Raw genomic sequence first — 15,806 nt, 5'->3', positions numbered from 1 at the left:
GACAGTTTGCGCTGTTCTGTGAAGGGAGTAGTACACAGCCTTGTTTGAGATCTTCAGTTTCTTGGCAATTTCTCACATGGAATAGCCTTCATTTCTCAGAAGAAGAATAGACTGACGAGTTTCAGAAGAAAGTTCTTTGTTTCTAGCCATTTTGAGCCTGTAATCGAACCCACATATGCTGATGCTCCAGATACTCAACTAGTCTAAAGAAGGCCAGTTTTATTGCTTCTTTAATCAGGACAACAGTTTTCAGCTTTGCAAACATAATTACAAATGGGTTTTCTAATGATCAATTAGCCTTTTAAAATGATAAACTTGGATTAGCTAACACAACGTGCCATTGGAACACAGGAATGATGGTTGCTGATAATGGGCCTCTGTACGCCTATGTAGATATTCCATTAAAAATCTGCCGTTTCCAGCTACAATAGTCATTTACAAAATTAACAATGTCTACACTGTATTTCTGATCAATTTGATGATATTTTAATGGACAAAAATGTGCCTTTTTTTTCAAAAACAAGGACATCTCTAAATGTCCCCAAACTTTTGAATGGTAGTGTATGTAATAATTGATCAACCCTACAAGCAATCCACGACTCCATTATTATGGTGGGAGATTATAATACTCTTTAAAATACCTCTATGGACCATAAAGGAAATCACACTACAAACTATCACGCACATGCACTTAAGAAAATTGCGAATGACATAGATATATTGGAACTAGTGGATGTATGGAAGCTTAAATATCCTGACCTAGTGAGATATACAAGGAGGATGATCAATCAAGTTAGTCGTCTTGACTACTTTCTTATGTCATTCTGTCTGGAACCAAAACTTTAAAAAGTGTTGATAGGGGACAGAATGTGGTTGGACCATCAAATAATTGCCCATTTATATTACTCTTACAGAATGTCCACGTGGGCGAGGATATTGGACATTTAATCAAAGCCAATGTTGGAGAATCTCATATAAAATGGGATAAAGTTGTTTTTATTTTATTTGTTCCTGTAAGTATGCCTAAAGGTTGTTTGCCAAAATAACCAAATCAAAATGGAAAGCTCCTTGAACGTGGGAATATGCCAGTCCTATTGGGCCAAAATCAATTACGGCCTCCCCTCCGCACACATACTCTGGTGGGTAATAACTGTCACCAGTTGGCCAGCTCCATTTGCAGCAACACGTCGAATTCGAACTGAAACAAAGACACATTCGTTAGCGACACCACTCCGCCATGTCTAGAAACAATTTGAAGACGAGAGAGGTAGAAAGAGAAAAAAATATGTCAAGATGTGAGGGATATGTGTGAGACTTTGATCCGACGGCACAGAAAAAAAGCACTCTCCTTCCCTCTCCCAGATCCTAGACTCTCATTAAGGCGACGAGAGTCGACCCCCAAGATCCACCGAAAGAAGTGGAGCACAGTCTTCTGAGACAAACATCGCCTGAAGTGGAGGAATAAGACTTTCTTTAATTGGCGATGGGGGGGTAAAACAAGAAAGGGTACGCTGAAGGTTCGTGGATTACTATATCGTAGCATCCGTCCCTGAAGTGAAATTCATAGACAAAGCATTGCTACAAAATAGGGATATTGGACACGGATAAACAGTATTCCAAAAGTGGCAGTGCATACAAAATGAGAGTCCCTGCTCTTGTCAGAGGAACCCCACTTCCCTGGTGCTTCATGCTGATAGAGAGTGTTTGTTTTAATGCCTGTCATAAATATGTATCGGGGATCTTAATCTGATGGCGCTACTTTGTCGAGAACATGAGATACCAAAATACCTCCGTCAGTCCCAGACGTCCGTTAAATTAGAAGTTCCACCCACTCACATCGGCAGAATGAGTCACTCCGGAGTGGCAGTGGTGTTTATTAAGTTGCTGGAAACAAAGTTCTCTATCGGGAAATACTGCTTTCTTCTTTTCAGAAAAGTACACATTCAGGGGCTCCCCTCGGCTGCCAGAAGAAGAGCACGCTAAAGCATAGCAATTCAGATTGTATTGTGAATGCAAAATCTCCTTCAATTGGCCGACAGCAAATTAATGCAAGTTGTTTGTACAGCCAGCCATCTATGACCGTCTGGGAATCCTTAGTCAGGGCTGTCAAGTAGTTCTTCAGCCCAGAGTAACCCATCCATTGCACTTTTTCCATCTGCACACAAATAGGCTGACACGCTGATGTGAAAAGGTAGTATGTGTACATCATGTATTTAAACCTCTGTGGAACTTGCTTACATTGTTGTGCTACTTATGGTAGACACTGTAGCTCCCTGGCCTTCTTGGATTCTCCAAAGTGTTTTCAATGGATCTTCAACCAATGTTTCAGTCAAAAGACCATCAGGGTTGATGTGATGATGGCTAATTGTGATAGTAGAGTCAAGAGTCCCTGCATAACCCATACACAACACTCCCCCCACCCTCAAGCACATATATACACACACACACACACACACACACACACACACACACACACACACACACACACACACACACATGTTGTTCTATCCTCATGGGGACCTAAAATTAACTTCCATTCAAAATCCTATTTTCCCTAAACCTAAACCTTCCCATAACCCTAACTTTAACCCGCAATCCTAAACCTATCTCATAACCCTAGCCTTTGTCCTCATCGGGATGTGAGAAATGTCCCTACGAGGGAGACTTTTCCTTGTTTAACTATCCTTACGGGGACTTTTGGGGATTTTAGGTCCGCACAAAGGTAGAAGAACCCCCCACCCCCCCACACACACACACACACAAACCCTAATACCAACAGTACCTCTGTCTTCTCCCTCCCTGCAGCCCTGGAGGACCCGTGCAGTGAGGTGACCTGCAGCTACGGCAGCACCTGCATCCAGTCATCGGACTCCTTGTCGGCCAAGTGCATGTGCCCGCTGAGCTGCGACGGTAAGCCCGAGCAGGTGGTGTGTGGCAGTGACGGCCAAGACTACCGCAACGAGTGCGAGCTCTACAAGCAAGCCTGCCACACCCAGAAGAACTTCCGCCTGCAGCACCAGGGATACTGCAGTGAGTCCCCTCATATACTTCTCCTCTACCCTCCCTCCCTCCCTCTCCCTCCTTTCTTTTGTTCTTTTTTGCTTATTTTTTTATTTCGCTCTCTCTTCACATCCCACTGGAGTTTCATTGTATCTCTCTGACATCATGTGACTACTTTTCAAATTCATAGCTTTTTTTTCTTCATGCCAACTCTTCCAGCTGTGTGGATTATTCACTGTCGACAAACAAAGCCACTTGTTTTTAGAGCTAGCCATTTTGAGAGTTGTTTTGTGTCACCCGCTGTTTGTTTTGGTAGTTTTCTCCTGAGGACGTCTGACTTCGAGACATTTGCGCCGAGAGAAAGAGCCAGATAGAGCTAACCAGACAAACTAGCGTCCCCAAAAGTGAGACCCTGAGAGACTACAAAATGGAAGTGGATGGAGTCGAATATATATCCATTCAAAGCCGGTGAGACCAGGCTCCTTGTTGCCTTACCCCTAGGGGGAGGCCTGGGTTCTCAGGAGAGCTGGCCCAGTGGGCCCCTAAATCTTCCTGAGCGATTCTGTCCAAGCTTTGGCTGTCTCAACTGGCTCGCCAGCGTCAGACACATGGTGATGCTTTATATATACAGCTGGGGCTAGGCTAGCCAGCACCTCGACTGTCTGTATGTCTCATTGCCTCATCGGGGGTGGGTGGGGGCTCGACTGCGGAGTGCAGGAATCCTGGAAGCCGTTCTGGTTTGTTAATGGGAGATAATGGTTTTTGCAAATGGGATAATAGCTAGGCTTGTGTTGCATCATTGCATTTCTGGCGTCAGGTATTTTTGCAAAAAAAAAAAAAACAGAGTTGGTAATGGTCTTTATATACTCCTGTGTTAGCGATTCCAATGTGCTAATATACACAATCCCTACAATCCCTGACCTTGGCAATGTGTTGCTGGCGTTGGCCCTGTTGTTGTCCTGCCTGCCCCGCCCGGGCTGTGGAAGTCAAGCTACCATTGTCACTTTTGTGTTCCTGTTATCGCTCTTTGTTTCTCGAGCCAGGGCCTTTTCTCTCCATTTCCCTCTCTTTCCCTTTCTCTCTCTCTCCGTCCTCCTCCTCGGTGGTGTTTCGAATGAATTGCTCGCAGCTTGGCAGTGTTTTAATGCGGCGCAGAGGTACATAAATCCTTTGTGTCCCCTTGCTCTATACAAGACTGTGTAGAGAGATGAGACGAAGTTGAGCAGGCAAACAGCTTCTATTTCAATAAGCATCTCCCCAGTTCTATTATGATTACAGTTGATATGGCCACCAGCGCCAGCTGCCAGCCTGTCGTCCTCTTAGATCCATGGGCTTCTTGGCTTTCCACTTTGTCTTTCCAGGGCAGCCCGTGTTGATAGCAGGCCTATCTCCAGCATATCCCTGGTGATGGATAACCATGTCCTACCACTAACCTCTTTCTCTCCCCTGTTTATAGACCCCTGCAAAGACAGCGAGAACAGTCTGAATGTGGCGTGCCGGGTGGAGCCACGTACCCGCCAGCCCCTGACCTTTGCCCCCCCGGAGTCCTGCCCACCTGTCAATGAGCCACTGTGCGCCAGTGACAGCCAGACGTACGAGAGCGAGTGCCATATGACGAGGACGGGCATGCAGAAGGGCATTGAACTCAGGAAGATCCACCCGGGCCGCTGCAAGAAACAAGGTGAGCCAGAACGTTCATGCACGCACACACGAACTGCACTGCCTTGACCGATAGATAACTTACCATGTTCTTTATGGGCTGTGTTGTGTTACATGCATGACACCAGATGGTTTGCTTGATAAGAGCTCACAAAGGCTTTTCTGGGCCTTCTGCACTGTCAGGTTTACTGCACAGTCAGGTTTACAAAATCCAATTTTATTTGTCACGTGCCAAATATAACAGTGAAATGTTTACTTACAATCCCTTAACCAACAATGCAGTTTTAAGAAAAATAAATGTTAAGAAAGTATTTACCAAAATAAACTGTAAAAAAATGTTTGTTTTTTTTAAATTAAGGAGCAACAATAAAATAACACTAGTAGGGCTTTACATAGGGGGTACCGGTACAAAGTCAATGTGTGGGGGCAGAGGTTATCGTCCGGGTAGCCATTTGATTAGCTGTTCAGGAGTCTTATGACTTGGACTAGACTTGGCGCTCCGGTACCACTTGCCGTGCGGTAGCAAGGATAACAGTCTATGACTAGGCTGGCTGGAGTCTTTACCAATTTTTAGGACTTTCCTCTGACACCGCCTGGTATTGAAGTCCTGGATGGCAGGAAGCTTGGTCCCAGTGATGTACTGGGCCGTACCCACTACCCTCTGTAGTGCCTTGCAGTCGGAGGCTGAGCAGTTGCCATAACAGGTGGTGATGCAACTAGTCAGGATGCTCTTAATGGTGTGGCTGTTAAACCTTTTGAGGATCTGAGGACCCATGCCAAATATTTTCAGTTTCCTGAGGGGGAATAGGCATTGTCATGACCTTTTTCACGACTGTCTTGCTGCGTTTGACCTATGATAGTTTGTTGGTGATGTGGACACCAAGGAACCTGAAGCTCTCAACCCGCTCCACTACAGCCCCGTCGATGAGAATGGCGGTGTGCTCTGTCCTCCTTTTCCTGTAGTCCACAATCATCTCCTTTGTCTTGATCACATTTAGGGAGAGGTTGTTGTCCTGGCACCACACTGCCAGGTCTCTGACCTCCTCCCTATAGGCTGTTTCATCGTTGTCAGTGATCAGGCCTACTACTGATGTGTAGTTGGAGTCGTGCTTGGCCATACAGTCATGGGTGAACAGGGAGTACAGGAGCAGACTGAGCATGCACCCCTGAGGGGCCCCGTGTTGAGGATCAACGTGGCAGATGTGTTGTTACCTACCGTTACCACCTGGGGGGTGGCTCATCAGGAAGTCCAGGATCCAGGTGCAGAGGGAGGTGTTTAGTCCCAGGGTCCTTAGCTTAGTAATGAGCTTTGAGAGCATTATGGTGTTGAACGCTGAGCTGTAGTCAACGAATAGTATTCTCGTGTAGGTCTTCCTTTTGTCCAGGTGGGAAAGGGCAACGTGGAGTGCAATAGAGATTGCATCATCTGTGGATCTGTTGGGGCGGTATACAAATTGGAGTGGGTCTAAGGTTTCTGGGATAATGGTGTTGATGTGAGCCATGACCAGCCTTTCAAAGCACTTCATGGGTACAGACGTGAGTGATACGGGTCCGTAGTCATTTAGGCAGGTTAGCCTGGTGTTCTTGGGTACAGGGACTATAGTGGTCTGCTTGAAACATGTTGGTATTACAGACTCGGTCAGTGATAGGTTGAAAATGTGAAGACACTTGCCAGTTGGTCAGCGCATGCTCGGAGTACACGTCCTGGTTATCCGTCTGGCCCTGTGGCCTTGTGAATGTTGACCTGTTTAAAGCTCTTACTCACATCGGCTACGGAGAGTGTGATCACACAGTCGTCCGGAACAGCTTATGCACTCATGCATGCTTCAGTGTTGCTTTCCTTGAAGCGAGCATAGAGGTTATTTAGCTCGTCTGATATGCTCATGTCACTGTGCTTCCTTTTGTAGTTCGTAATAGTTTGCATGCAATGCAACATCCGACGAGCATCGGAGCCGGTGTAGTGCGATTCAATCTTAGTCATGTATTGACGCTTTGCCTGTTTGATGGTTTGTCGGATGGCATAGCGGGATTTCTTATCAACATCCGGGTTAGTGTCTCGCTCCTTGAAGAGCCAGCTCTACTCTTTAGCCCAGGCAGATTACAGGCAGATGTTGCCTGTAATCTATGGCTTCTGGCTGGGGGTATGTACCGTCACTGTGGGGATGATGTCATCAATGCACTTATTGATGAAGCCAGTGACTGATGTGCCATCTCAATGCCATCTGAATAATCCCAGAACATATTCCAGTCTATGCTAGCAAAACACTCCTGTAGCTTAGAATCTGCGTCATCTGACCACTTCCTTATTGAGCTGTACTTCCTGCTATAGTTTTTGCTTGTAAGCAGGAGGATAGAATTTGCCAAATGGGGGGGTGAGGGAAAGCTTTGTAGCCGTCTCTGTGAGTGGAGTAAAGATGGTCTAGAATTTTTTCCCCTCTGGTTGCACATGTAACATGCTGGTAGAAATTATGTAAAAATGGATTTAAGTTTCCCTGCATTTAAGTCCCCAGCCACTAGGAGCGCTGCCTCTGGATGAGCATTTTCCTGTTTGCTTATGGCCTTATACAGCTCGTTGAGAGCCATCTTAGTGCCAGGATCAGTTTGTGGTGGTAAATAGACAGGTAAAAAGTGTGGTCAACAGCTTATCATGAGATACTCTACCTCAGGCAAGCAAAACCTTGAGACTTCCTTAATTTGAGATTTTGTGCACCAGCTGTTGTTTACAAATAGACACGTACTGCCACCCCTTGTCTTACCGGAGGCAGCTGTTCTGTCTTGCTGATGGACCGAAAACCCAGCCAGTTGTATGATATCCATGTCGTCGTTAAGCCATAACTCGGTGAAACATAAGATATTACAGTTTTTAATGTCCCATTGGTAGGATTGTTACGGTGCGTGAATGAGGACCCAAAAGCGAATTAACGTAAACAGAGCTTCTTTAATGACAAAACATAGGTAGGCTCAGATGGACCGGCAGATTCCGACAGGACAGGACAAGGTTGCAGCAAACATGACGATAGTCTGGTTCAGGCATGAATAACACAAACAAGAATCCGACAAAGACAGGAGCAAAAACAGAGAGAGATATAGAGGACTAATCAGAGGGAAAAAGGGAACAGGTGGGAAAAGGGGTGACGAGGTAGTTAGGAGGAGACAAGGAACAGCTGGGGGAAAGAGGGGGAGAAAAGGTAACCTAATAACGACCAGCAGAGGGAGACAGGGTGAAGGGAAAGGACAGAAACAAGACACAACATGACAATACATGACAGTACCCCCCCACTCACCGAGCGCCTCCTGGCGCACTCGAGGAGGAAACCTGGCGGCAACGGAGGAAATCCTCGATCAGCGCACGGTCCAGCACGTCCCGAGAGGGAACCCAACTCCTCTCCTCAGGACCGTACCCCTCCCAATCTACTAGGTACTGATGACCACGGCCCCGAGGACGCATGTCCAAAATCCTACGGACCCTGTAGATGGGTGCGCCCTCGACAAGGATGGGGGGGGGGGGGGAAGACGAGCGGGGGCGCGAAGAACGGGCTTGATACAGGAGACATGGAAGACCGGGTGGACGCGACGAAGATATCGCGGAAGAAGAAGTCGAACTGCGACAGGATTAATGATCTGAGAAATACGGAACGGACCAATGAACCGCGGGGTCAACTTGCGAGAAGCGGTCTTAAGGGGAAGGTTCTGAGTGGAGAGCCAAACTCTCTGACCGCGACAATATCTAGGACTCTTAGTTCTACGCTTATTAGCAGCTCTCACAGTCTGCGCCCTATAACGGCAAAGTGCAGACCTGACCCTCTTCCAGGTGCGCTCGCAACGTTGGACAAAAGCCTGAGCGGAGGGGACGCTGGACTCGGCGAACTGAGATGAGAACAGCGGAGGCTGGTACCCGAGGCTACTCTGAAAAGGAGATAGCCCGGTCGCAGACGAAGGAAGCGAGTTGTGGGCGTATTCTGCCCAGGGGAGCTGTTCTGACCAAGACGCAGGGTTGCGAAAAGAAAGACTGCGTAAGATGCGACCAATAGTCTGATTGGCCCGTTCTGCTTGACCGTTAGACTGGGGGTGAAAGCCGGAAGAGAGACTGACGGAAGCCCCAATCATACGGCAAAACTCCCTCCAAAATTGAGACGTGAATTGCGGACCTCTGTCCGAAACGACGTCTGACGGAAGGCCATGAATTCTGAAAACATTCTCGATGATGATTTGTGCCGTCTCTTTAGCAGAAGGAAGCTTAGCAAGGGGAATAAAATGAGCCGCCTTAGAGAACCTGTCGACAACCGTAAGAATAACAGTCTTCCCCGCTGACGAAGGCAGTCCGGTGACAAAATCTAAGGCGATGTGAGACCACGGTCGAGAGGGAATGGGAAGCGGCCTGAGACGGCCGGCAGGAGGGGAGTTACCGGACTTAGTCTGCGCGCAGACCGAACAAGCAGCCACGAAGCGACGCGTGTCATGCTCCCGGGTGGGCCACCAAAAACGCTGGCGAATGGAAGCAAGCGTACCCCGAACGCCAGGGTGGCCGGCTAACTTGGCAGAGTGAGCCCACTGAAGAACGGCCAGACGAGTAGGAACGGGAACGAAAAGAAGGTTCCTAGGACAAGCGCGCGGCGACGGAGTTTGAGTGAGTGCTTGCTTTAACTGCCTCTCAATTCCCCAGACAGTCAACCCGACAACACGCCCCTCAGGGAGAATCCCCTCGGGGTCAGTGGAGGCTACTGAAGAACTGAAGAGACGAGATAAAGCATCAGGCTTGGTGTTCTTAGAGCCCGGACGATAAGAAATCACGAACTCGAAACGAGCGAAAAACAGCGCCCAGCGCGCCTGACGCGCATTAAGTCGTTTGGCAGAACGGATGTACTCAAGGTTCCTATGGTCAGTCCAAACGACAAAAGGAACGGTCGCCCCCTCCAACCACTGTCGCCATTCGCCTAGGGCTAAGCGGATGGCGAGCAGTTCGCGGTTTCCCACATCATAGTTACGTTCCGACGGCGACAGGCGATGAGAAAAATACGCGCAAGGGTGGACCTTGTCGTCAGAGAGGGAGCGCTGAGAAAGAATGGCTCCCACGCCCACCTCTGACGCGTCAACCTCGACAACGAACTGTCTAGTGACGTCAGGTGTAACAAGGATAGGTGCGGATGTAAAACGATTCTTGAGGAGATCAAAAGCTCCCTGGGCGGAAACGGACCACTTAAAGCACGTCTTGACAGAAGTAAGGGCTGTGAGAGGAGCTGCCACCTGACCGAAATTACGGATGAAACGACGATAGAAGTTCGCGAAGCCGAGAAAGCGCTGCAGCTCGACGCGTGACTTAGGGACGGGCCAATCAATGACAGCTTGGACCTTAGCGGGATCCATCCTAATGCCTTCAGCGGAAATAACAGAACCGAGAAATGTGACGGAGGAGGCATGAAAAGAGCACTTCTCAGCCTTCACAAAAAGACAATACTCTAAAAGGCGCTGGAGGACACGTCGAACGTGCTGAACATGAATCTGGAGTGACGGTGAAAAAAAAATCAGGATATCGTCAAGGTAAACGAAAACAAAGATGTTCAGCATGTCTCTCAGGACATCATTGACTAATGCCTGAAAGACAGCTGGAGCGTTAGCGAGGCCGAAAGGAAGAACCCGGTATTCAAAGTGCCCTAACGGAGTGTTAAACGCCGTCTTCCACTCGTCCCCCTCCCTGATGCGCACGAGATGGTAAGCGTTACGAAGGTCCAACTTAGTGAAAAACCTGGCTCCCTGCAGGATCTCGAAGGCTGAAGACATAAGAGGAAGCGGATAACGATTCTTCACTGTTATGTCATTCAGCCCTCGATAATCTATGCAGGGGCGCAGGGACCCGTCCTTCTTCTTAACAAAAAAAAACCCCGCTCCGGCGGGAGAGGAGGAGGGGACTATGGTACCGGCGGCAAGAGCTACAGACAAATAATCTTCGAGAGCCTTACGTTCGGGAGCCGACAGAGAGTATAGTCTACCCCGGGGGGGAGTGGTTCCCGGAAGGAGATCAATACTACAATCATACGACCGGTGTGGAGGAAGAGAGGTGGCCCTGGACCGACTGAACACCGTCGCTGGGTCCATTCTTGGTCGGATTCTTCTGTTACGGTGCGTGAATGAGGACCCAAAAGCGAATTAACGTAAACAGAGCTTCTTTAATGACAAAACATAGGTAGGCTCAGATGGACCGGCAGATTCCGACAGGACAGGACAAGGTTGCAGCAAACATGACGATAGTCTGGTTCAGGCATGAATAACACAAACAAGAATCCGACAAAGACAGGAGCAAAAACAGAGAGAGATATAGAGGACTAATCAGAGGGAAAAAGGGAACAGGTGGGAAAAGGGGTGACGAGGTAGTTAGGAGGAGACAAGGAACAGCTGGGGGAAAGAGGGGGAGAAAAGGTAACCTAATAACGACCAGCAGAGGGAGACAGGGTGAAGGGAAAGGACAGAAACAAGACACAACATGACAATACATGACAAGGATAGTCTTGATCGAAGCTCATCCATTTTATTATCCAATGATTGCACATTGGCTAATAGGACTGATGGTAAAGGTAGATTACACACTCGCTGTCAGATCCTTTCAAGGCAATCTCCGTCTCTTCTTCATGTGAATGACAGGGATTTGGGCCTTGTTTATTGTCTGAACTAAATTCTTTGCGTCCGACTCATTAAAGAAAAAATATTCATCCAGTTCGAGGTGAGTAATCACTGTCTTGATATCCAGAAGATCTTTCGGTCTTAAGAGAGGGTGGCAGAAACATTATGTACAAAATAAATTACAAATAATAAAAAAAAACACACACAATAGCCCGTTAAACGTCAGCCATCTCCTCCGGCGCCATCATCATCATAGATGACACCGATCTGGAGTAATCCAATGTTCCTGTTGTGTGATAGGGGCTTCAGTAGACTGTGTCTGTAGCTTTTCTGCTCTCACCTCCACACATCTGAGACTCCCCATGGAGTTAAAGACATAGGCTCATGGTGTGATGCACTCTACTACACACAACTGTGGTTTTGTGCTTCAAATAATTCTCAGTTTCTCCCCTGCAACACACCGACTCACTTTCAGCAATATTTTGTAGTCAAGCTTGAGTACAGATAAAGACCGCTATTATGTGGATACATATGGGACTTCAACTTCTCAGTAGAAGCCTAGCACTGTGTGTTCCTGTGAATTTATTTAGTCCTCGATCAAGTTAACAGGAACCCATTCTCTATCTGTCTTTTACTGAAGTGAAATGGATAGGCATAATAGTTTTTAGTTTTCTAAAAAGAAAATGTATTTCAACAGTCATTTCATTTGGAATGTAGATCAATGACATCATACGGTACGTCCCTCTAATGTTCGACTCTCAGAGAAGGCAGCTCCGTAATTAGGTTCCAGTATAGCATGACCACTTTACAGGAAAGAGAAAGAGAGGAATTGAATTCATGTACACATTTGATCCAGTGATGGAGAACATAATGAATTTGAAGCTCTGCATGCGCCTCAACCTTCTCTAAGATTGCCTCGATTCATCGACTGATTTGCTGCATGACATTTCAAGTCACATTTTATTTTAAGTCCATTATTACAACGTCTCAACATGCTTTACAGAGGAAAATTAAGCACTAAAAACAAGAAACAACCATGTCCCTCGTCCATTTTGCAGAGATGTGCAAGGTGGAGTGCAAGTTCAATGGCGTGTGCCAGGTGGAACGTCTAGGCGTGCGCTGCTCCTGCGAGCCTATCCAGTGCGACGGGACCTACAAGCCGCTGTGCGGCAAAGACGGACGCAGCTACGTCAACGACTGTGAACGGCGACGGGCCGAGTGCCTGGCTAAAGCCCACATCCCCGTCAAGCAGCAAGGCCCGTGTGGTGAGTCAGGTCCTCTAGGAGGGGGGTAAAGGGGAGAAGCCTCTGGTCTTTCTGTCTCCCTCTGGTTGGCTCCTCCTGTCCTGTGTACGTACTGTATGTGTGTTTGTTCTGTCTGTCTCTTGACTTGTCAGTAGTGTGGGTGGGAGGGGAGGTGAAAAAGCGAAAAGACAGGAAGTTACTATGACCACCACGTTTCCCTTCATCCCCCATCTACCTCATGCCCGTCACGCTCCGCCATCACATGACACATGAAACACAACAGCCTTCATGTTTCGTTCATGTCCTTCTACCTCCCCGGTAGTGCCAGTCTTCCACTTCAATGGTTTCTCTCTCTCTCTTCACAACACTAAGTTTTGTCTTGCCTGTCTGTCTCCGTCGGTCTCTTTTTTGTCTGTGCGGATTCCATTTTAAACAGGTATTCTTTCTATTTCAGTGCGTCTGTCTGTATTTGTCCGTGTGACATCTGCCGCTGTTCGGGACACACCCCTCACTTCAGCAGGGGAGAGTTCAACCTTTGACCTCTGGTGGACACTGACCACTTGGGGGGTCAGAGACTCTCCTCCAATTGGACTAAACAGGGGTGGTTGTCTTTCTCCTTTCTCTTCCTCTTTCTCTTTTCTCTTTCTTTTCCCGTTCTCACACTCTCTCTCTATAACATAGTAGTATGTTCTCTCTCCCAACACTCCAAGCCATCGCTCTTGTCTCTCCTCTGTGCACCCTCCTTGCAGCCCAACTGTGTCTGCGGGAGGAAGAAAGCATCCGTCCGTGAGGTTGGGGAGCTCCTCTTCTTCCCAGTGCTGTGTTTTGCGTTGTTAACCCCTTTCCCATCTCCCAACCCCCTATCCCCCCCGTTCCCTCAACCCATGATGATACCCTGCTACCCTAGCATGGCAGACCGCATGTAGACCCCCCCCCCCGCCCTATGCCCAACCTCTCCCTTGCCACCCAGGCACTGACTTTAGCTATGCCAAATGCCTATACAGTGGGGAGAACAAGTACAGTGCCTTGCGAAAGTATTCGGCCCCCTTGAACTTTGCGACCTTTTGCCACATTTCAGGATTCAAACATAAAGATATAAAACTGTATTTTTTTGTGAAGAATCAACAACAAGTGGGACACAATCATGAAGTGGAACGACATTTATTGGATATTTCAAACAAAAACTGAAAAATTGGGCGTGCAAAATTATTCAGCCCCTTTACTTTCAGTGCAGCAAACTCTCTCCAGAAGTTCAGTGAGGATCTCTGAATGATCCAATGTTGACCTAAATGACTAATGATGATAAATACAATCCACCTGTGTGTAATCAAGTCTCCGTATAAATGCACCTGCACTGTGATAGTCTCAGAGGTCTGTCAAAAGCGCAGAGAGCATCATGAAGAACAAGGAACACACCAGGCAGGTCCGAGATACTGTTGTGAAGAAGTTTAAAGCCGGATATGGATACAAAAAGATTTCCCATGCTTTAAACATCCCAAGGAGCACTGTGCAAGCGATAATATTGAAATGGAAGGAGTATCAGACCACTGCAAATCTACCAAGACCTGGCCGTCCCTCTAAACTTTCAGCTCATACAAGGAGAAGACTGATCAGAGATGCAGCCAAGAGGCCCATGATCACTCTGGATGAACTGCAGAGATCTACAGCTGAGGTGGGAGACTCTGTCCATAGGACAACAATCAGTCGTAAATTGCACAAATCTGGCCTTTATGGAAGAGTGGCAAGAAGAAAGCCATTTCTTAAAGATATCCATAAAAAGTGTTGGTTAAAGTTTGCCACAAGCCACCTGGGAGACACACCAAACTTGGAAGAAGGTGCTCTGGTCAGATGAAACCAAAATTGAACTTTTTGGCAACAATGCAAAACGTTATGTGTGGCGTAAAAGCAACACACCATCCCCACTGTCAAACATGGTGGTGGCAGCATCATGGTTTGGGCCTGCTTTTCTTCAGCAGGGACAGGGAAGATGGTTAAAATTGATGGGAAGATGGATGGAGCCAAATACAGGACCATTCTGGAAGAAAACCTGATGGAGTCTGCAAAAGACCTGAGACTGGGACGGAGATTTGTCTTCCAACAAGACAATGATCCAAAACATAAAGCAAAATCTACAATGGAATGGTTCAAAAATAAACATATCCAGGTGTTAGAATGGCCAAGTCAAAGTCCAGACCTGAATCCAATCGAGAATCTGTGGAAAGAACTGAAAACTGCTGTTCACAAATGCTCTCCATCCAACCTCACTGAGCTCGAGCTGTTTTGCAAGGAGGAATGGGAAAAAATGTCAGTCTCTCGATGTGCAAAACTGATAGAGACATACCCCAAGCGACTTACAGCTGTAATCGCAGCAAAAGGTGGCGCTACAAAGTATTAACTTAAGGGGGCTGAATAATTTTGCACGCCCAATTTTTCTGTTTTTGATTTGTTAAAAAAGTTTGAAATATCCAATAAATGTCGTTCCACTTCATGATTGTGTCCCACTTGTTGTTGATTCTTCACAAAAAATACAGTTTTATATCTTTATGTTTGAAGCCTGAAATGTGGCAAAAGGTCGCAAAGTTCAAGGGGGCCAAATACTTTCGCAAGGCACTGTATTTGATACACTGCCGATTTTGCAGGTTTTCCTACTTACAAAGCATGTAATTTTTATCATAAGTACACTTCAACTGTGAGAGACGGAATCTAAAACAAAAATCCAGAAAATCACATTGTATGATTTTTAAGTAATTAATTAGCATTTTATTGCATGACATAAGTATTTGATCACCTACCAACCAGTAAGAATTCCGGATCTCACAGACCTGTTAGTTTTTCTTTAAGAAGCCCTCCTGTTCTCCACTCATTACCTGTATTAACTGCACCTGTTTGAACTTGTTACCTGTATAAAAGACACCTGTCCACACACTCAATCAAACAGACTCCAACCTCTCCACAGCTGCCAAGACCAGAGAGCTGTGTAAGGACATCAGGGATAAAATTGTATACCTGCACAAGGCTGGGGTGGGCTACAGGACAATAGGCAGGCAGCTTGGTGAGAAGGCAACAACTGTTGGCGCAATTATTAGAAAATGGAAGAAGTTCAAGATGACGGTCAATCACCCTCGGTCTGGGGCTCCATGCAAGATCTCATCTCACGGGGCATCAATGATCATGAGGACGGTGAGGGATCAGCCCAGAACTACACGGCAGGACCTGGTCAATGACCTGAAGAGAGCTGGGACCACAGTCTCAAAGAAAACCATTAGTAACACACTACGCCGTCATGGA

General features: G+C 47.0%; 1 protein-coding gene across 8 annotated transcripts in view; it reads left to right on the top strand.

Annotated features, from left to right (window-relative positions):
- Nucleotides 1–15,806, top strand: part of LOC110491868 (agrin) — a 472,223-nt gene that overhangs the window by 310,626 nt on the left and 145,791 nt on the right. For 6 of the 8 annotated variants that reach the window (XM_036946761.2, XM_090202603.1, XM_090202604.1 and 3 more), the window contains 3 exons: nt 2,806–3,030; nt 4,457–4,681; nt 12,333–12,539. In XM_036946761.2, the coding sequence (XP_036802656.2) occupies nt 2,806–3,030; nt 4,457–4,681; nt 12,333–12,539 (657 nt within the window). The remainder of the gene's footprint in view (nt 1–2,805; nt 3,031–4,456; nt 4,682–12,332; nt 12,540–15,806) is intronic. The other 2 variants (XM_090202606.1, XM_090202607.1) reach the window with 1 other exon arrangement.

Source organism: Oncorhynchus mykiss, chromosome 16 (assembly GCF_057628025.1).
Source record: "Oncorhynchus mykiss isolate SJ-2025 chromosome 16, ASM5762802v1, whole genome shotgun sequence".
Classification (NCBI taxonomy): Eukaryota; Metazoa; Chordata; class Actinopteri; order Salmoniformes; family Salmonidae; genus Oncorhynchus; species Oncorhynchus mykiss.
The sequence above is the reverse complement of the archived record's forward strand: the minus strand, read 5'-3'. Positions and strand labels throughout refer to the sequence as shown.